This window comes from Giraffa tippelskirchi, chromosome 11, assembly GCF_054371585.1.
Source record: "Giraffa tippelskirchi isolate mGirTip1 chromosome 11, T2T-mGirTip1v1.2.pri, whole genome shotgun sequence".
In the NCBI taxonomy this organism is placed as follows: domain Eukaryota; kingdom Metazoa; phylum Chordata; class Mammalia; order Artiodactyla; family Giraffidae; genus Giraffa; species Giraffa tippelskirchi.
In genome coordinates this window covers 40,082,956-40,104,305 of record NC_137285.1, presented here as the reverse complement: position 1 = coordinate 40,104,305, position 21,350 = coordinate 40,082,956, and the positions used below count along the sequence as shown (strand labels likewise).

The 21,350-nt window shown below is 35.6% G+C and overlaps 1 protein-coding gene, 1 long non-coding RNA gene and 1 other non-coding gene across 5 annotated transcripts in view; 1 reads left to right on the top strand and 2 right to left on the bottom strand.

Moving 5' to 3' along the window:
- Positions 1-21,350, bottom strand: part of ABHD18 (abhydrolase domain containing 18) — a 39,546-nt gene that overhangs the window by 6,310 nt on the left and 11,886 nt on the right. The window contains exons 4-10 of one of the 3 annotated variants that reach the window (XM_081538207.1): positions 16,805-16,905; positions 15,025-15,103; positions 14,608-14,692; positions 13,075-13,102; positions 7,795-7,933; positions 5,151-5,240; positions 4,380-4,481 (exon numbers count right to left, since the gene is read on the bottom strand). In XM_081538207.1, coding sequence (XP_081394333.1) covers positions 4,380-4,481; positions 5,151-5,240; positions 7,795-7,933; positions 13,075-13,102; positions 14,608-14,692; positions 15,025-15,103; positions 16,805-16,905 — 624 coding nt within the window. Of the gene's footprint in view, positions 1-4,379; positions 4,482-5,150; positions 5,241-7,794; positions 7,934-13,074; positions 13,111-14,607; positions 14,693-15,024; positions 15,104-16,804; positions 16,906-21,350 lie in introns of all 3 variants that reach the window. The other 2 variants (XM_081538209.1, XM_081538210.1) reach the window with 2 other exon arrangements.
- On the top strand, positions 800-11,230 carry LOC145525382 (uncharacterized). Its single transcript, XR_014068160.1, has 2 exons — positions 800-2,546; positions 10,080-11,230. It is a non-coding gene; the product is annotated as an uncharacterized LOC145525382 (long non-coding RNA).
- LOC145528075 (small nucleolar RNA SNORA42/SNORA80 family) lies at positions 7,598-7,731 on the bottom strand. The gene has a single exon (XR_014070147.1). It is a non-coding gene; the product is annotated as a small nucleolar RNA SNORA42/SNORA80 family (small nucleolar RNA).

Below are 21,350 nucleotides of genomic sequence, written 5' to 3'. Positions count from 1 at the left end.
ATGTAAATGTACTTACTACTACTGAACTGTACACTTAAAAATGGTTAAAATGGTCAATACTAATGAACTGTACATTTAAAAATGGTTAAAATGGTAAATTTTATGTGGTATATATTTTACCATAATAAAAAAAAAGGTGTCCAAATTTAACTGAGGACTAAGACAAATTATATTTTATTGCTAAATGTTTCCTACTAAATGGTAAAGATTATCATTTAGCCTGTGACACATTTTTGTTCTGTTTGTTTTGGCTGCACCACTAGGCTTGCAGGATCTTAGCTTCCCAGACTAGGATTGAACCTGGGCCCCCAGCAGTGCAAGCGCCGAGTCCTAACCACTGGACTGCCAGGGAAATCCTGCTTGTGTCATGTTTTTATTGTCACAGTTTCGAAAACCATGACTTGTTTTAACCTTAGAACTTCTAAAAGTCTTAGGAGTGCATCCGAGCAGTAATACATCAGTCACCCCAAATTCTTTTCTTATGCTGAACTAAGAAAAATTAAAAATTATCAAGAAAAAATATTAACTATTAAAATCCCCAAAGTATAATACACACTAAGTTTTAAGAACTTACAATTTAAGTAAAAATAAAGTTTGTCAGGTGCTAAAAGCAGTCAAAGAAAAGAACGGCAGCCTGGGAAAATATATTTGCAACTTATATGAAAAAGAGCTAACTGCCTTAATTGATTAAGAGTTAGATGTGAATAAAATAAGCAAAGGATATGCCATAAAGGTCACAAAAAATGAAATACAAATTGCTCTTAAACTTATAAACATGTTCAATTTCACTTACACTTAATTTTTTTTTTTTCCCCCACACAGTGTGTTTTACAGGATCTTAGCTCCCAGACCATGAATGGAACCTGGGCCCCCTGCAGAGGAAGCGTGGAGTCCTAACCACTAGATTGCTAGATAATTCCCCTAAAAGAGTACATTTTATATTGATGTTGTACTACTCTACTCAAGTCACCTCTAAGAAAATGGCAGTGTTCATAAGTACAAAAATGGTTATATCCTGTAAGTAGTAGTCTACATAGTGAAGATAATAAGAGAATGCTTTATAAAATTAGATTTTTTTAAAAATTTATTTATTTTAATTGGGGGCTAATTACTTTACAATATTGTAGTGGTTTTTGCCATACATTGACATGAATCAGCCATGGGTGTACGTGTGTTCCCCATCCTGAAAATTTTTAAGAATGTAGAATGTCTGGTAATTATAAGTATCTCAAAAGCTAAGATGAGAAAAATACAGAAAATAAGTACTCATTTAATAAATATTAATTTGGTTTGAGGGAGCCAGAAATGATTCCATTCCAAGAAATAAGCAATAATGATAAAAGATGTAATTAATACACTATATCTCTTTTAAGCCAAAGCATGCATTTCACCTCAGGACAATTCTGATTTTGACATTCTTAATCTCCTTTGTCTAGAACAGGACCTCATTTTAACCCATTATTTGAACAGAGTTCATAATCTAAAGCCATTTTTCTCCACAGGATGTATTCATTTTAATACAGAAGCTGCAAATGGCAAATGACTAAGTCAGTTAAAAAGAATCCATAGCATAATAAATATCAATTTACATTAACTGTCAACAAAGTTCTATATGAAACCTAAAAGTTGATACAGTACAGATGAGAACATGATTCTTCCATGTTCTCAGACTTTGTTTACTAAATAATACTGTCATAAGATCTGAAAAGAAACTTTAATGGGTCTTCCTAAAGCTGCATATGGAGAAGGTGACCCACTCCAGTGTTCTTGCCTGGAGAATCCCAGGGACGGAGGAGCCTGGTGGGCTGCAGTCCATGGGGTCACTAAGAGTTGGACACGACTGAGAGACTTCACTTTCACTTTTCACTTTCGTGCATTGGAGAAGGAAATGGCAACCCACTCCAGTGTTCTTGCCTGGAGAATCTCAGGGATGGAGGAGCCTGGTGGGCTGCCGTCTGTGGGGTTGCACAGAGTCGGACACGACAGATGTGACTTAGCAGCAGCAGCAGCAAAGCAGCATAATTTTCCAAACAATTTTCCTCTGATTACAGAGCCTGTTCATTCCTTCAATCCTTTTTTATTTTTTTTTTTAATTTTTTATTTTGCACTGAGGTATAGCCGATTAACAATGTTGTAATAGCTTCAGGTGAACAGTGAAGGGACTCAATTATACATGCATATGTATCCATTCTCCCCCAAACTCCCCTTCTATCTGTCAATCCTTTTTCAGTCCTTTAACTTTGAAATATTTTCTTGACATTTTTCCTTGACCTCAATCATCCTCACCAATTTCTAAGCCAGTGCAGCACTTTCCAGAAACAATGGAGTAAGGACTAAAATAACTGTTGTAAGGAAGCCATGTGGATCTTTTGCAAGCATATTCCACAACATACTCAGCCCAGGCCTGTACATCAAACATCTTTGTAGAGGCCTTATGTTTGAGTGAAAGTGTTAGTCACTCAGTTGTGTCTGATTCTTTGCGACCTCATGCACTGTAGCCCACCAGGCTCCTCTGTCCATGGAATTCTCCAGGCAAGAATACTGGAGTGGGTTGCCACTTCCTTCTCCAAGGGATCGTTCCCACCCAGGGATCGAACCTGGGTCTCCTGCATTTCAGGCATATTCTTTACTGTCTAGGCCAGGAGGGAAACTTGAGTAGTCTCTAATTTTGTCCTGGGATTATTAGCCAGTCACATTTTCAGGTGACCCTTGGTTGGTTGTCTTCTTTAGCTCTACCATACACTTCTGAGATAAGGCTTAAATTCTGTTATGTTATGTACCTCAATTTCAGATTCCAAGCTCATGCTTGGAGGAATAAATATTATTTCTTTAAGGAATATTCTTCCTTCCAAAAGGGACTGAGACTGGGTTTGATCTCCAGACTAGACCAGCATGGCACCTGAAGCCATCTGCATTTTTCCTCCATAATGGTGTTTCCCCTTCACTCACTCACCCTTCCTCACCGACCCCCTCCTCAGCCCCCACCTCCATCCCACCTGCATCCAGCCCCTGGGGCCACACTCAGCTGACCCTCCCTCCACCTGGGGCTCACATGGGGGGTGTGTGTGAGAAGCAGCATGGTCCCCGCCACTCCTTGCAATGCACCATGGCTGCCTCAGCTGACATTGGGGCAAAGCCTCTGCAGTGGGTCCCACCAGCCTCCCCGACTCCCAACTCACCCAGATTATCAGTAACTTTCAAACTGAATGTGCAAAACTTTAAAATTCATGAAAAGAAAAAAGAATTGGTTACTTTAGGAGAGTAATCAGGAAGCAATTCATTTCCCTGAAAATTGGTAAATTAAGGAAAAGAATTAAGCTTTTCCTATATGAACTGAGGGCTTCCCTCATGGCTCAGGGGCAAAGAATCTGTGTGCCAATGTAGGAGACTTGGGTTCCATCCCAGGGTCAGGAAAATCCCTTAGAGAAGGAAATGGCAACCCACTCCAGTATTCTTGCTTGGGAAAGCTCATGGACAGAGGAGCCTGGCAGGGGTTGCAAAAGAGTCAGATGGGACTTAGTGACTAAATAACAACAATATGAACTGAACTATGAGACAACCAAATAATTAGCAAAGGAAGTGACTTTTTAAAATAAAAGTATTTAAATTAATAAATGAAAAAAAAATGACAGAATTAGAGTATCAGCATTTTGCAACCGTCAATGTAACAGACATAGGCACTAAGCATCAATGGCTGCTTATACCAGAGGAAAGAGCAGCCAGACGTTACCTGCTTCCTATACTCTTAACAAAGAATATGGAGGAATATACATGAGAATATAAACAAAAATCTCGGCTGTGAGAAACTCTACAGGTAAATAGCCCAAGTTCTTCAACAGATAAATTATAATGAAAAGAAAGGAAATGAAGAAGAATTTATAGATTAAAGATACTTAAAAGACACATCAAATAAAAGAACTGAAGTATCTAGGAATTCGTATTTGGACAATTAAATTATCTTAAAAACGGAAGTAATTACTATAAAAATCAGGATGATGATAAATAAATAGTAGAGGGAGGAGGGCCTTTTGATTAGGACACATGAAAGCGGTTTTTGGGTTGGGTGCTAAGTGCTGAGCTGGGTGGTCAAGTTCTATTCTTAACCCATTACAAATGCATTAGCCATGTAATAAACGTAGTAAGCTATACATTAGCTTTGCATGATTGTGGTTAGGACTCTGTGCTCTCACTGCTGAGGGCCTGGGTTCAATCCCTGGTCAGGGAACCAAAGTCTCACAAGTCGTGCAGCACGGTCAAAAAAAGAAAGAAAAAAAGATATATACTAAAAAAAAAAATCTGCAATTCTTTTTAAAAATCTGAATCATTAACCATGGTCAAAATCCACCCCCCTATGTTATGCAAAAGTTAAAAATACTTACTCCACAGTATTCAAGCATGTGAATAATTTCTTCTTCATAAACTGTCTGTGTATAATACTGCTTTTCTAGTTCCCTCCAATTAATTGATTTACTTAGCACGCCCTGAAATAACAAACTAAATTAAGATCAGATCACATCTGTGAAGCATGTTGTCCAATAGTTTGATTATTCTTACTGTGCAGAAAAAAAATTAACAAAGCAGGCTTGAGATTTCCTATCTCTGGACGAGCCTACTTGTAAGTTTGGACCTTAACTAGAGTCTGGTAATTTAACTAGTAAACAATAGTTCTTTACCCTGATGTAAAACTTCCAAAATGATATGGGTCACTGGGCCTAAACTGCTTATACAAATAATGCAGTTTCTATTAAACACCTGATTTCCTTCTGGAATTTTAGTACGTGAGGCTGAGACTACCTAAGAACTCTGACCTCTGATATAAACCCCGGACTTCAAGGCTGAGTTTCACTGATGGACAACAATTTGCACCTATTGTCATAACTCACTGCTGAAGGAATTAAACACATTCTGAGAGACTCCTTTGGAAGCTTATGCTTGGTTTCTTCTGGACTGTACCCTGTGTGCCTTTTTCCTTGGCTGATTTTATAGTGAATCCTTTTGCTGCAATATGTTTTAGTTGTGAATATGACTATATATTGAGTCCTGTGATTCCTTCCAGTGAATCACCAAACCTGGGGGTGATTTTGGGAACCCTGAAAGCTATTATGTTTAGTTATATATAGCTATCTAAATATTAACTGCAATTAAATTACCGTAGTGAAGACCCCAGATGCTGTGGACCAAGACAGACATGGAATCAATGGCATGGGCTTAGGCCAGTTGGATACTGCTAAGGAAGCCATCTGTAACATAACACAGAGAGATTTGGTTTAAAGTTCACAGTCATTAAATGAAAAATATTTAATATTAACAAGTACTTTGGGAGTGGGATGGGGAGGGAGGTGGGAGGGAGGTTTAAGAGAAAGGGGACAAATATATACCTATGGCTGATTCATGTTAGATGTATGGTGGAAGCAATCACAATATTGTAAAGTAATTATCTTCCAATTAAAAAAAAGTATTTTGTATAGCAGTTGGTGAGATAAGACATGAACACAAAGTCTATTAAACACTCATGAGAATGTCTAGCAACCTCTCCAAATTCCCCAGATCATAAACTCAACAATGACATATAAATGCCCCCTAAAAAACCAATAAAGTATATTAGGAAATTTTAAGTATCTTAAGACCCTTCACAGAAACCTACTTTCTACTGGGTAAATAAAGAGCAAACATGCTGGGATGTAGATCCTGGGCAGTAGGCTAAGCACATTGATTACTTAAGTGACCTGCTCAGGTGGAGCAAGATCGTAACTAAAAATCTCAGACCTTTGAGGTTGACTGAAAGATGTCAAGAATTTGGTGAACTACAAAGCAGATTATATAGCTGATATAAAATGATGTAATATGTTTAGAGAAGTGAAATGTTATTTTTGGCTAGAGGAATCACAGAAGGCTTCATGAAATAGCTGAGTCTTTTAGGGGAAAAGATAGATGGGGTCTTGTCTTCTATATAAAGAAGACGGTATGATGAAAGGCAGATGGTGAGAAATACAGGGTCTGGTGGGGAAACAGCCAATATACTTCAGTTAGGCTGGTCAATAGGGCACATGTATCCAGAGGAGTAGGCAGACAGGTAGGGCTAGAAAGCTTGATCAGGATCAGATTAGAGGTTCCTTTGTTTCATAGATAACGGGGAATTAATAAAGAGACCAGAACAAAGTAGCGTTATTGTCAAAGAATTGATTCAATGAAGCTAAACAGTATTTTATAAGATTGATTAGAGAGGGTGAGATTTGAGGTAGGGAAACCAGTTAATAGGTAGTAGTCCAGGTGATAAGTTATAACACTCCGACTTAGGTCATAAAAATGGAAACAGTACTAGATAGGAAAATAAATTATTTCCCACCCTTCAGTTTCACTGTCTTTAGTTGTTTCAAATTTGAGTTTTTGAAGCCAATTTTATCAGTTTCAGCCTTTCGTAATTGCTTTGAATTTGAGTAAGTTTTTAAACTCTATCTTATAATTATTCAAATGAATTATAAAGAATATGTATGTATCTATAGATATAGATATAAACATACTGGATGATTGTTATGTCCAGGAAATGAGCCAGAGGGTCATGTTCCTGGCCCTCACTGAATCAACTGCTTTACAGAGAAAATGGACTGCTAGACAAGCAATCACAGTGCAAAGAAATAAATACATGTTACTGAGAAGTGAAGTGTGGTCTGGGAATCAGGAAGAGCTTCCCACCTGGAAGCTTCTAACCTGGAAGCGGAGAGGCAAGCTGCTATCTAGCTAGGTGATAAGGAGTGAGGGGGCACTAGAGGGATGCACAGCTAGCGCCAGCTGCATAGTAAAACCTTTGGCAGGTTTTAAGCAGGAGAGAGCAGAGAACAGATTTAGGAAGACTACACTATAGTGTGAGAAAAAGCTCTTAAGAAAAAGATTGAGGAGAGAAAAGACTAAATGGAGAAAACAATGAGGAGACTGTACACTCTAGAAAGCAAAGGTAAAATAGGTTGATGGTATGGGGATGGAGGGAAGAGATAATCGAAAAGTGTTTTGCAAATCAGCTATCTTCAGCAATTTAACAGTAAAATAAGGCATTTATAGTTGAGATTTGAAAAGCTAATTTTTATTATCAACTTTGAATAAAATATGAAATCTAATACCTGAAATATAGCTGTGAAGTAAGTAGTAAAATCAGTATCTCTACAAATCACAAAAAAATCATTATTTAATAATTGGGATAAAAGTTTAGAATATGTTCCTGCAGGATTTCCCTGGTGGTCCAGTGACTGGGACTCTGCACTCTCAATGCAGGAACCCAGGTTGTATCCCTGTTCAGGGAACTAGATTCCATATGCTGCAACTAAAAGATGCTGTGTGCTGCAATTAAGACCTAGAGAAGCTAAATAAAATAAATAAATAAGAAGAAATATTAAAAAAAAAAAATCTGTTTCTGCTTTCACCAAAAGTAAAATTAGTTCTATACCTAAAGTGTTTTCTTTTGGCCATACCATGCAGCATTAGTTCCCTGACCAGGGATCAAACCCACACCCCTGCACTGGAAGCATGAAGTCTTAACCACAGGACCTCCAGGGAAGTCCCTAAAGTGAATTTGTAAATAATTAGATTCCCTAGACCTTCCACCCACTTTACAACCCTTTTCAGTGCTCACAGCCCACAGGTAAGGAGACCGGGCAATAGTTTGAAGCTGCAGTTTTCTCTGGCATGGGTCTACTGTGAGATGCCCACAGACGACACGCCATAAATCCATTACCATGCGTGATTCCCTAGATCTTATAAACATAACCACAATTAAATATAAGCAGAAATGAAAATGCTTACGTGTCCTCCCATGGATATTCCGGTCATTCCTAGAGGTCCATAACCCTCCCTCTCTAGCCAGTGCAAGAGAGCTGCAGATTCTAAAACAAGAGCTCCTCCCATCACAAAAAGGTCGGACACGTTTTTTAAGCTGGACCTTCTAGCCTCACAAAACAAAAGAGAAATTTATTTATGTTTTTACATTTTTATTCACACAAATTTACAATAGGCAGCCAAAATGCATGTTTTTCTTTTAAAGGACCAGATAGCTAAGTATTAATAAAACAATGATATAAATTGATGAAATTAAATTGCTGCTAACATTGTTCTACATATTAATCACCTAAAACTTAAAAAGTTGTATCTGCTCTACAACATACAACCTTCATTGAATTTCAACTACTGAGCTATTTTGAAGTCCAGAGAAGAACATATTATTTATTTGACAGAACTTAAAACTGTTAAAATATGTATGAGAAAATAATATTTCTATATTGTCAATTTTTAGTTAAATCACCACATCGATATAAAAAGGAAAAACAAATTTACAGTTGTCCCTTCTTAGGAAAAAAAATTACAATAGAGCTTAAAGCTCACATTAAAAATATATATATATAAAAGAATTGAAACCTAATACTAGATAATTTTCAAAGAACCAGAGCAAAAAACTTTAAAATTTGTATGGAAACACAAAAGACCCTGAAAAGCTAAGGCAATCTCGAGAAAGAAAAATGGAGTCTGGAGGAGTCAGACTCTCTGATTTCAGACTCTACTGCAAAGATACAGTAATCAAGACAATACAGTAATGGCACAAAAACAGAAATCTAGATCAATGGAATAGGATAGAAAGCCCAGAAATAAACTCATGCACCTATGGTCATTTAATCTATGACAAGAGAGGCAAGAATATACAACGGAGAAAAGATAGTCTCTTCAATAAGTGGTGCTGCGGAAACTGGATAGCTACACGTAAAAGAATGAAATTAAAAAACTCTCTAACACCATACACAAAAATAAACTCAAAATGGATTAAAGACCTAAATGTAAGACCAGATACTAAGAAGTCTTAGGGGACTTTCCTGGCAGTCTAGTCGTTGAAAATCTGCACTTCCAATGCAAGGGGTACAAGTTTGATCCCTGGTGGGGAAAATAAGGTCCCACATTCTGTGTGGGGTGGCCATAAGATTAAAAAAAACAAAAACCTTTTAGAGGAAAACATAGGCAAAACACTCCTTGACATAAATCGTAGCAATATCTTTTTTTTTTGGCTGCATCACACAGCATATGGAATCTTAGGATTGAACCTGTGCCCCCAAGCATTGGAAACATAGAGTCTTAACCACTGGACTGCCAGGGAAGTCCAGCAATATCATTTTTGATCCATCTCTCAGAGTAATGAAAATAAACAAATGAGGCCTAATTAAACTCAAAACCTTTTGCACAGCAAAGGAAGCCATAAACAAAACAAAAAGACAACCCACAGGCTGGGAGAAAATACCTGTAAACAAAGCAACTGACAAGGAATTAATCTCAAAAATATACAAACAGCCCATGCAGCTCTATGTTAAAAAAAAAAAAACACCCACTCAAAAAAATGGGCAGAAGATCTAAAGAGATGTTTTTCCAAAGAAGACATGCAGATGACCAAAAAAGCACATGAAAAGATACTCAGCATCATTAATTATCAGAGAAACGCAAATCAAAACCACAATGAAGTAACACCTCATACCAGTCAGAATAGCCATAACAAAAAGTTCACAAACAATAAATGCTGGAGTAGGGTAAGGAGAATAGGAAACTCTCCTACACTGTCGCTCAGAATATAAATTGGTATAACCACTAAGGAGAACAGTATGGAAGTTCCATAAAAAAGTAAATAAATAACTACCATATGATCCATCAATCCCACTCCTGAGCATATATCTGGTGAAAACCAAACTCCAAAAGGATACACTCATCCGAATGTTCACTGCAGCACTATTTACAATAGCCAAGACATGGAAGCAACCTAAATGCCCACTGAGAGAAGAATGATAAAGATGTGGTACATATATACAATGGACTATTATTCAACCATAAAAAAGAATGAAATAATGCCATTTGCAGCAACATGAACGGACCTCAAGATTATCGAACTAAGTTAGTCAGACAGAGAAAGACAAATATCATATGCTATCACTCATATGAGGAATCTAGTTTTAAAAGGATACAAACGAACTTATTTACAAAGCAGAAACAGATTTACAGATATTGAAAATAAACTTACAGCTGCCAAAGGGGAAATGTGAAGGGGAGGGATAAATCAGGAGTTTGGAATAAACATACACACACTACAATATATAAGACAGATAACCAACAAAGACATATTGTATAGCACAGGGAACACTATTCAATATTCTGTGATAACCTATATAAGAGAAGAATCCAAAAAAGAATGAATAGATGTATAACTGAATCACTTTGGTGCACACCTAAAACTAACACAATATTGTAAATCAACTATACTCCAATAAAATTAAAATATTAAAAAAGGAACAAGGCAACAATAACAAAAGGAAAATAAATAGCAATGTAAAAGAATTCAACCTAATACTAGTCTCCTGAATTACTGAAATCTTGAATATTAGAAAATAATTTTTATAAAAATACATGTTTTGATGAATTTAAACACACCAATTCAACTGAAACTTTCTGTTTTAGAAACTGATTTTACATACAAGTATTTAATTCTAAGAATTATTTTACTACATATTTTTAGAATCTAGAACCATTCTTATATAATGATAAAAAATATGACTTTATTACTAAAGTGACCAAGTTATAATCTATTTTTCAAAATTTAACTCACATAAAGACATACTCCTATAGGAAACATTGCCAGAATGTACAAAAATTCACTTTGTCAATGGTTATTATATGTAGAATAATTATGTGCCTATGTATAATAATTATGTGCAAAGAACCAAGTGCCATAGGAATGCAAAGTTTCGAAAAACAGAACTCTGGCTCCCAAATGAGCTTATCTCCACTGTCCTACCACATCCTTTTGGAGTTAAGTCCACAAAGCAGGTTTCTCTTTATAGAAACTATGCTATCTTTTGCCAAAATAAATTATATTCATCATCATAAAAAGGCCTATTTATCCTTACACTGGATTTCTATCCTTGTTCCAATTTTCTATTTATGATCATAGTTCTCCTGATTACTTATTCTAGCCTGGTATGGAAGTTTGAATTCTTAGTTCCACTTCAGTTGGCTCTTTTACATAGAAGTTACTGAGGCAGGTTCTAGGACAGTGGTTCTTTGTAACAATGGACTGAGTCTCAAACGGTTTAACCATTTTTGATGAAAGCAGGCATAGACAGCTTTGAGAGAGAGAAAGAGAGAGAGGTGGAAGTGAGAGAGAACTGTTTATTATAATTAAAATTATAAGCAATTTCTTACTTAGGATGAATTGTTCAAGAAAAACAATATAAAGTATTATTATATTTCTTGGGTATATATAATATCTGATAGGATAACTTATAAACATAATTCTCAACAATCCTTCATGGAAGATTTATTTAGTATTCCCACTTCATAAATGAGTTAACTGATACTTAGAGAGACCAAGGCCATACAATTAGCAAATGGCAAGTTATGATTCCAAAATATGTCTATGACTCCAAAGTCACAGTCTTCCTATTAAACCTATGCTGTTTCTTAGAACTCAATAATTTCTTGCACTTTTTAACCACTTACATGACACAACTAGTTCTGAATTTATGGCATGGCTCCTGAGTAAGAATTCTTGAACTATTTAGTTTTGCATTTTAACTTTTCACGAGGTTTCAAAAGGAGATTCTAAACTATCCTCCTTCAAGGAATATAGGTTTGCCTCCACTGCACTGTGCTTTTGTCTGTACCTCTTTCATGTTCTCACCACGTTATAAAGACCTATGGTGGTTTAGTCGCTAAATTGTGTCCGTCTCTTTGTGACCCCATGTACTGTAGTCTGCCAGGCTCTTCTTCCATAGGACTTCTCAGGCAAGAACACTGGAGTTGATTGCCATTTCCTTCTCCAGGGGATCTTCCCAAGCCAGGGATCAAACCCAGGTCTCCTGCTTGGCAGGAGGATTCTTTACCACTGAGACACCTGGGAAGCCTGTTATGACCACTTTGAACATGTGACTTCTCTCTTTCTCCCCAGCACTTTCCATCTTCCTACTTCTCCACTGGCAGGTCTAACAGTCATTACAAGTTTAACATGTCCAAGGAAGAACTTTTGATCTCTTACCCACAATATCCAATTTTTTAACAAGTCTTACCATTTCAACTTGTAAATTTTATCTAAAGTACATTACTACTTCTTTTCATTTCCTCTGCTACCACTTTAAAGTCAAATTTTCCCCTGCATTATTGTAATAGTCTCCTATGTGAAGCTACTTTACTGCTACTCTTGCCCCAGTAAGCCAGAAAGGCCTTTAAAAACATAGATCAGATCACTCCTTTGCTTGAAATTCTCCAGAGGTCTCCCAATGCACATACAGTAAAATTCAAAGCACGGTTGTTGTTGTTGTTGTTTAGTCGCTAAGTCATGTCCGACTCATGCACTGTAGCACGCCAGTCTTCCCTGTCCTTCACTATCTCCTGGAAGTTCCTTTTCATTATATCATGTCCTCATATCTAATACTGCTTTAGCCATGCACTCACCCCCTATGATTCTTTCTCTCATTTATCTGCTTCATTTTCTTCATGACATTGATAAGCACCTAAAATTATCTTTTATTTTTACCCAGCTCCCATACTAGAATATAAACTCTATGAAAGTAAGAACCTTGTCTTTTTGTTGCTATCTTACCAGTGGTTAGGGTCAAATATCTATTGAATGAACCAAAATCAAACACAATATATTAATAAATTACAGAAACACAAACAAACTGATTTAAAAGTTCATCACTTTAAAAGACAAGAAAAAAGAAAGCTTATCTTCAGATTACCTATACTACACATTGCAAGAATAAAAAGAGTAGTGTTTCATTTTGCAAACTAAATGTACCTTAAAAAGGGAAAGTGTTTTAGTTTTACAAATACAATATATCTTTAGTCAGACTATGAAAATTTCTTATCTTTTTATTAGACATTGCAAAAAGCTTAAAATAACAATTTAAGATAATATGTCTTAAATTTTCAGTTTTATAACAGAAAATCTTCCCCAGTAACACTTGGATATTAAACTTAAAAATGGTTAGCCTACTAAAAATTTCAGAATTGCTGAAAATTTAGTATAAAGACTGGAAAATGGAGGTAACACATACTTACATTTGGTCCTTCGGTTTCCTGCAGCCATTTAAGGATGTGGGTCAAAGAGAAAGTTTAACAATAATTAAATATACTGTGTCTCAAAACACATTAACTTAAGCAAAACAGTTAAATTTGAAGACAACTTAATGCTGAAATAACTTTTTTCCAGTTATCTCATATAGGCTGTTTATAAGTTCTCAAGTTTTTCAACTTAAGTCTTTTTCTTTTTCAAAAAAGCTTCATTGAAATACAGTCACAACCAGACAATTCACCCATTTAAAGTGCACAATTCAGTGTTTTTAGTATATTCAACAAGGTTGTGTAATTGTCAACTTAATCTTAAAATGAAGTTTATTGGTTTCTTTCTTCATGTATACCTTTTTATAGAAAATCTTGAAAATACAGAAAAGCATGTTTGAAGAAAAACTATTTTATCTACAGACAACCATATTAATATTTTGGTATACTTCTTTCTAATATTTTCACTTCCGTACAGTTTTTTTTTTTGGAACAGTTTTTTAATGGATTTTCTGTTCTAGGTTTTTTCATACCTATGTCATATCATAGCTTTATACACTATTTTTGCATTAAAATTACTTTTCATTCATTATTATAAACTTTTAATAATAACTTGCTAAAATCTATTGAATGACTGTTATTTCCTAGGCACTGTTCTAGAAAGGATTAATTATTTAATACTTTAAATAACCTAAGAGATTATTCCCATTTATAAATGAAGGAAAAGTTGAGGCACTAAAAAGGTTAACTAGCAGATTCAAGGTCATATAGGTAGTAAATGGTAAAAGTAAACATAAAATAACCAATCATATAACATTCCAGTGTTATAAACCACAACTTAATTAACCATTTTTCTACTGTTAGACATTTAAGCTATTTCTAGGTTTTGAAGTTTTATCCTTAGAGTAAACTTCCTGGAATTAAAATGACTCTGTCAAGGGATGTGAGATTTTTAAAGCTCACAATGCATATAGTAAAAATGCTTTCAAAAGGTTGAACAGTCATCAGTAATGAAAGTGCCCATTTCACAATAGCCTCATGGCTACTGTGTTTTATTTTTTTTAATTTTTTGTAATTGCTGCTTTAACTTTACATTTCTGTTATTACCATCAACGCCAAACATTTCTTTATATCTGTGCATCAGTTTCCTTCCTTCTTCTGGGAATAGTCTGATGTCATCTTGAAATTTAAGTTAAGAACGGTTTCTAAACCTCAACTGATATTTAAATGTAAATGCATTTAAAATATGAGCTTCCTTAGTAAGTCAAACACTTGACTTCCCGTATCAAACTCAAAGGAACTAGAAGGGCAGTTTATCTTTATTGTACAATAGAAATAAAATCCATAAATTGCCTTTTAAAAAGGTATGAAACAATTTTCACTTCTTTTCATTCTTGCTTCTTACTTCTTAAGCTTTTTCTGAACTGACAAATTTCACTGCTGTAGAAAAGCTGGATAGTATCTATCATTCCTTTTGATAACTAAATCTATAAATAAATAAATAAAAGATTTCAAGGTATTATAAAAGGATATAATAAGGATTTTCTAACAGCAAAGAGGCCATTCGGGCTTCTTTAATCATAGGACGAGCCATTAGTGTTCGTCGTCTCCAGTAATGCTAAGGAAAGAAAAGATGACATACTTAAGAATACAGTAAGTAAATTAGAAGTTTGAGATTAACATATACAACTATATATAAATAGATAATTAACAAGGACAAGTAGCATAGGGAACTCTACTCATATTTTGTAATAACCTATAAGGGAAAAGAATCTGAAAAAGAATGGATATATGTATATGTATAACGGAATCACTCTGCTGTACACCTGAAACTAGCACAACATTGTAAATTAACTATATTCAAATATAAAATAAAAATTAAATTAAATTTTAAAATATAATAAACACATCTATTAAGGAGAGTATGTGGGTGTCATAATAAAGTCTTACATGATCTCCTGTTCCAGCAAGATGAATGCATACAGGTCTGTATTTGCTGTTCCACTCTTTAGGCACAATAAATTGGAACCTATTTAAAATAAGATGACACATCAGTGAACTTAAAAAGCTTTAAATACAAACTTGGAATTCTTTAAAGTTCCATAATTAAATTTTTTGGGAGAAAAAATCATTTAGAATTTTGACATTTAAATTGTAAGTGATTGATTAAACTACTCTTTGCCCAATGGCAACAAAGATATTGTAAATTTGCTTTGTATTATAGTGTTAAAATATTTAATTATAAGCACAGAATTTATCATAATCATTTTTACCTTATTCAATACCACAACTTTATATATGCAAAATGAAATTTTCTTATTTTGTAAAGACATCAACAAATATGATTAAGTCCTAGAAAAACAATTCTTTAGATAGCTCTACTTTTTCTCCTTGCAGGAATAATGCTTGGCTGTACAAGCTGTTGATGTATCAACAAAATAGTCATGGTTATCTTTTTTTCAACTTGGAGTGTATGACAGGATTTATTAAAACTTTTATGTTTGACGGTAAAAGCAAATCATGCCCCCCTAGAAAATATCTCTCTATTTGTCGTCTTCTTATAGTATTTTGGTCTCCTCTCTAATATTTTTTCCTATATGACTTTGTTTTAACCATTGTAGTAAAATATATATAAGATAAAATTTACCATTTTTAATTGTACAGTTCAGTGACATTAAGTACATTTACATTGTTGAGCAACCCCTACCACTATCCATTTTCAGAATTTTCTTTTATCTTCCCAAACTGATTTATTTTTCTCTTCAATTTTCTTAGCAGTTGACATTCTGGAATAATTATCAGAGTAGAATAGTGCATTCTGTCAGCTCAAGGTTTGACCTCAGATGGTTGCAGTCTTAGGCAACATAAACCTGAATTCTGAGCTTACTTTGCCTGGGCAAGGGAAAACACCACTACTTGTATGTGCTTAGTCACTCAGCCATGTCCGACTCTTTGCGACCCTTTGGACTGTGTCCTCTGTCCACAGGATTTTTCAGGCAAGAATACTGGAGTGGGCTGCCATGTCCTTCTCCAGGAGATCTTCCTGACCCAGGGATCAAACCTGAGTCTCTTGTGTCTCTTGTATTGCAGGCAGATTCTTTAACTGCTGAGTCATCAGGGAAGTCCCACCTACTGTAAATAAACTGTTAAACAGAATATAGACAAGTAAGTTTAGGATGGTTTAATGATTATTTCTGTTCTATGATCACACAAACTAACTTTTTAATTTTCTATCTCATAGTCAAAACTACCAATGTTAACAGCTCTGCTTCATTTTGGGTTTCCCTGGTGGCTCAGTTGGTAAAGAATCTGCCTGCAATGTGGGAGATCTGGATTTGATCCCTGGGTTGGGAAGATCCCCTGGAGGAGGACATGGCAACCCACACCAGTGTTCTTGCCTGGAGAATCCCCATGGATAGAGGAGCCTGGCAGGCTGCAGTCCATGGGTTTGAAAAGAGTTGGACACGACTAAGCGACTAAGCACAATGACTGCTTCATTTAGCATTCCTAGCACTGTACCGCTTTTTGATATTTTGAAGATTACGCTGGTAACAGTTTAAGTTCAAATGTATACTAAACTTTAAACTTTTACTCTCCCTCCATATTTCAATGGAAAAATACTGAATAATTATTGCAATTAAGAAGTAATTTGAAATAATGACATTGATATTAATTGCATACATCAACATAAACAACCTACTACTTTAACTTTCTAAATAAAAATTCTTACCTAGCAATAACAGATTCAATTGGCATGATATCAGGCACATAATGGGCCATGGGGGAAACAAAGTGTCCATCTAGGATCTTACAATCTGATTGCTCTTCAATCTAAAAAAAAGCAAAACAAAGTTGTATACACAAGGATGAAGATATCTCAGTCTATCATAGATGTTTTTCTATTTAAAAGTTCTATTTAATTAAAACATTTTTTTCTTCATGACTATGTATCATTTTGGAGCAGGAAATGGCAGCCCACTCCAGTGTTCTTGCCTGGAGAATTCTATGGCCAGGGGAGCGTGGTGGGCTTCAGTCCATGGAGTCACAAAGAGTTGGACATGACTGAGCACACACTCCTACTCCTATGTATCCTTTTGCACCATTCTGCTTTCTAGAGACATGGCTCCTTCATTTCCTTTACTTTAGTCTATTTGGGAAAACAATCTATAAGTAAAACTCATTTGTACAAGGACAATAACAAAATAAAATATCCGTTACAAAAATTCAACAATATAAAGATAAGTATAAAAATATAAAAATAACTTACAAACAAATTATAATTTACCACTGTCAAATAAGGGTTGACATTATATATGTCAGAATGGCTTATTTTCAGGCAAGCTATTGATGTAAGAGTTATGTAAGGAAAGACGCGATGAGTCATGCAAGGAAAAATGTCGTATTTGCATATATAGCAAAGACATTTGCTAATATTCAACACCTAAATTTTTTCACCTCGAATAGTTATTTTTTTTAAATAAAAAAAATCTTTATCAGGATAATAGTCGAAATTAAATCAGCAGTATAGCATCACATACTGTTCATGGGGTTCTCACATGCTAGCAAAGTAATACTCAAAATTCTCCAAGCCATGAACTGCCAAATGTTCAAGCTGGATTCAGAAAAGGCAGAGGAACCAGATATAATTGCCAAAATCCGCTGGATCATCGAAAAAGCAAGAGAGTTCCAGAAAAACATCTACTTCTGCTTCATTGACTACGCCAAAGCCTTTGTCTGTGTAAATCACAACAAACTGTGGAACATTGTTAAAGAGATGGGAATACCAGATCACCTGACCTGCCTCTTGAGAAATCTGTATGAAGGTCAAGAAGCAACAGTTAGAACCAGACATGGAACAACAGACTGGTTCCAAATTGGGAAAGGAGTACACCAAAGCTGTATATTGTCACCCTGTTTATTTAATTTATATGCAGAGTACATCATGAGAAATGCTCGGCAGGATGAAGCACAAGCTGGAATCAAGATTTCGGGAGAAATATCAATAACCTCAGATATGCAGATGACACCACCCTCATGGCAGAAAACGAAGAACTAAAGAGCCTCTTGATGAAAGTGAAAGAGGAGAGTGAAAGAGCTGGCTTAAAACTCAATATTCAGAAAACGAAGATCATGGCATCCGCCACATCACTTCATGGCAAACAGATGAGGAAACAATGGAAGCAGTGAGAGACTTTTATTTTTTGGCCTCCAAAATCACTGCAGATGGTGACTGCAGCCGTGAAATTAAAAGATGCTTGCTCCTTGGAAGAAAAGTTATGACCAACCTAGACAGCATATTAAAAAGCAGAGACATTACTTTGCCAACAAAGGTTTGTCTAGTGAAAGCTATGGTTTTTCCAGTAGTCATGTATGGATGTGAGAGTTGGACTATAAAGAAAGCTGAGCGCCAAAGAATTGATGCTTTTGCACTGTGGTGTTGGAGAAGACTCTTGAGAGTCCTTTGGACAGCAAGAAGATCCAACCAGTCCATCCTAAAGGAAATCAGTCCTGAATATTCATTGGAAGGACTGATGCTAAAGCTGAAACTCCAATACTTTGGGCACCTGATATGAAGGACTGACTCATTGGAAAAGACCCTGAAGCTGGGAAAGATTGAAGGCAGGAGGAGAAGGGGACAATAGAGGATGAGATAGTTGGATGGCATCACTGACTCAATGGATATGAGTTTGAGCAAGCTCTGGAGTTGGTGATGGACAGGGAAGCCTGCTGTGCTGCAGTCCATGGGGTCACAAAGAACTGGACACGACTGAGTGACTGAACTGAACTGAAAGCACCACATATTTCATTAAAGGCAGAAACACCAAACAGTGTTTTTGGAAGCTAAATATATCAAGCTTTTTTTTTTTTTTTCCTAATATAAGACTCTTGAGAGTCCCTTGGACAGCAAGAAAATTGAACTAGTCAATTCTAAAGGAAATCAACCCTGAGTATTCATTGGAAAGACCGATGCTGAAGCTCTATTACTTTGGCCACCTGATAAGGAGAGCCAAGCTATTGGAAAAGACCCTGATGCTGGGAATGATTGAGGGCAGGAGGAGAAGGGGGTAATAGAGGATGAAATGGTTGGATGGCATCACCGACTCAATGGACATGAGTGTGAGCAAGCTCTGGGAGATGGTGAAAGACAGGGAAGCCTGGCACGCTGCAGTCCATGGGGCTGCAAAGAGTTGGACATGACTTAGCGACTGAACAATAACAACAATTTATTATAACATATACATTGGTTTTTGTTGTTGTTTAGTCACTAAGTTGTGTCTGACTCTTTTTGAGACTGCATGGACTATAGTCCATCAGGCTCCTCTGTCTGGGATTTCCCAGGCAAGACTATTGGAGTGGGTTGCTATTTCCTTCTCCAGGGATCTTCCTGACCCAGGGATCGAACCCCTGTCTCCTGCATTGCAGGTGGATTCTTTACCACTGAGGCACCAGGCAAGTCCTATATCAACCTTTTTAGAAAACACAAATATCTAGGCAGTTGTTTCAATATCATTTTTTAAATAATCCACATTTTCTTGCAAATGACTTAGAATACTACTTTATCATTAAGTAAGCTTCCATAAATTTTGACAAATTATTTCCAATCATATATTGGGTCTTATTAGCATATATTTTATTTCTAAACCAGTATCAGTTTGTATTGAGTATGCTGTGCCTCACAATACCCATTGATATATGACTGAACTAGTTTTTACTTACCACTCTTCCTTTTCAGGTATTCCTGATCTGATTATACTTCCCAAATATATATTTGAGTCCTTCTCAAAGTAATTTAAGGATCCTTTTATGGACCTTAGTGCTAAACTGAATATTTTAATTGGGATTACACTGCATTGTCTTTAAAAAAATGGCAAGGAGACCTAATGTATACAATATGAAATTTTAATCCAAGAAATCTTTACATTTAGTCATCTTTGTGCCTCTTATAGTTTTGAACTTTTCTTTTATCTATTTTAGAAGAATTAATTATTTGAAAAAGGAGGCAGCACAACCTAATGTGAAAAGGAATAATAATTCAACAAATAGTATTGGGATAAATGGCAATTTGATAAGAAAAAAAAAAACCACTCTCAGAGCCATACATAATATCGATTTAAAAATTAAGCAAGCTACAACTCAACACTAAAAAGATGAATAACCCAATTAAAAATGGGCAAGGGTTTCACAGATATTTCTCAAATGAATGACCAATAAGAATATGAAAAGATGCTCAACATCACAGTCATTAGGGAAGGGCATATCAAAATCACAATAAAATATACTTCACACTAGTCAGGAAGGCTAGGGCAAGTAGAAATATTAGTAAGGATGTGGAGAAATTGAAAGCATTATATACTGCTTGTGGGAAAGTTTTAAAGTGGTACACTTTGGAAAACAGTTGACAGTTTGTTAAAAATTGAAGCACAGAATTATCATGTGACTGAGCAATTTCATTCCTAGGTGTATACCCAAGAGAACTGAAAATGTATATCCACAAAACACTAGTATGTGAATATTCATGGCATTATTATTCATAATAGTTAAAAAGTAGAAACAACTCAAATGCTCATCAATAAATGAATAAACACAGTGTACATATTAACACTGGAATATTTAGCCATAAAAAAGAATGAAGCACTGGTACATGCTACAACATGGGTGAACCTTAAAAATCTGCTAAGTGAAATAAGCCAGAAACAAGATGCACATGTTGGATGATTCCATTTATAAGAAATGTCCAGAACAGGTGAATCCACAGAGACAACAAATGAGTGACGACCAGCAAGTGAGAGGCTAGGGAAGTGTCAGGTGGCAACTAACGGGTATAGGGTTTCTTCTGGGGGCAATAAACTGTTCTGGAATTAGACAGGGATAGTTGCACATCTTGGAATATAATAAAAAACAACACTGAGTTGTACATTTTAAAAGGGTGATTTTTCTCTATTTGAATTATTTCTCAATGTTTGAAAACTGAGAGTGAGGGTGAGATAAGGTTGGGGGAGAGGAAGGATATCTGCAAGAAAGCATTCTAAAATCCTAACATCTCCGGGAGGAAAATGGAAATACGGGTAGAAAGTGGCCAGAATTAGAGTTCTGATCTTTATGCGGTATGTTTTAAATTTGTTTAAGCCTATGAGTCTTTAGTAGAAGAAAATAGAGAAAATGGAAATATTTAGCCACGTTTTAGGGAGAAATGTTCTAAATCCAGAAGATACAAGGAACTGCTATATGGTATAAAGGTGGGATTTCCAGTTTACAAGATCCTGTGCTTAGCAGTG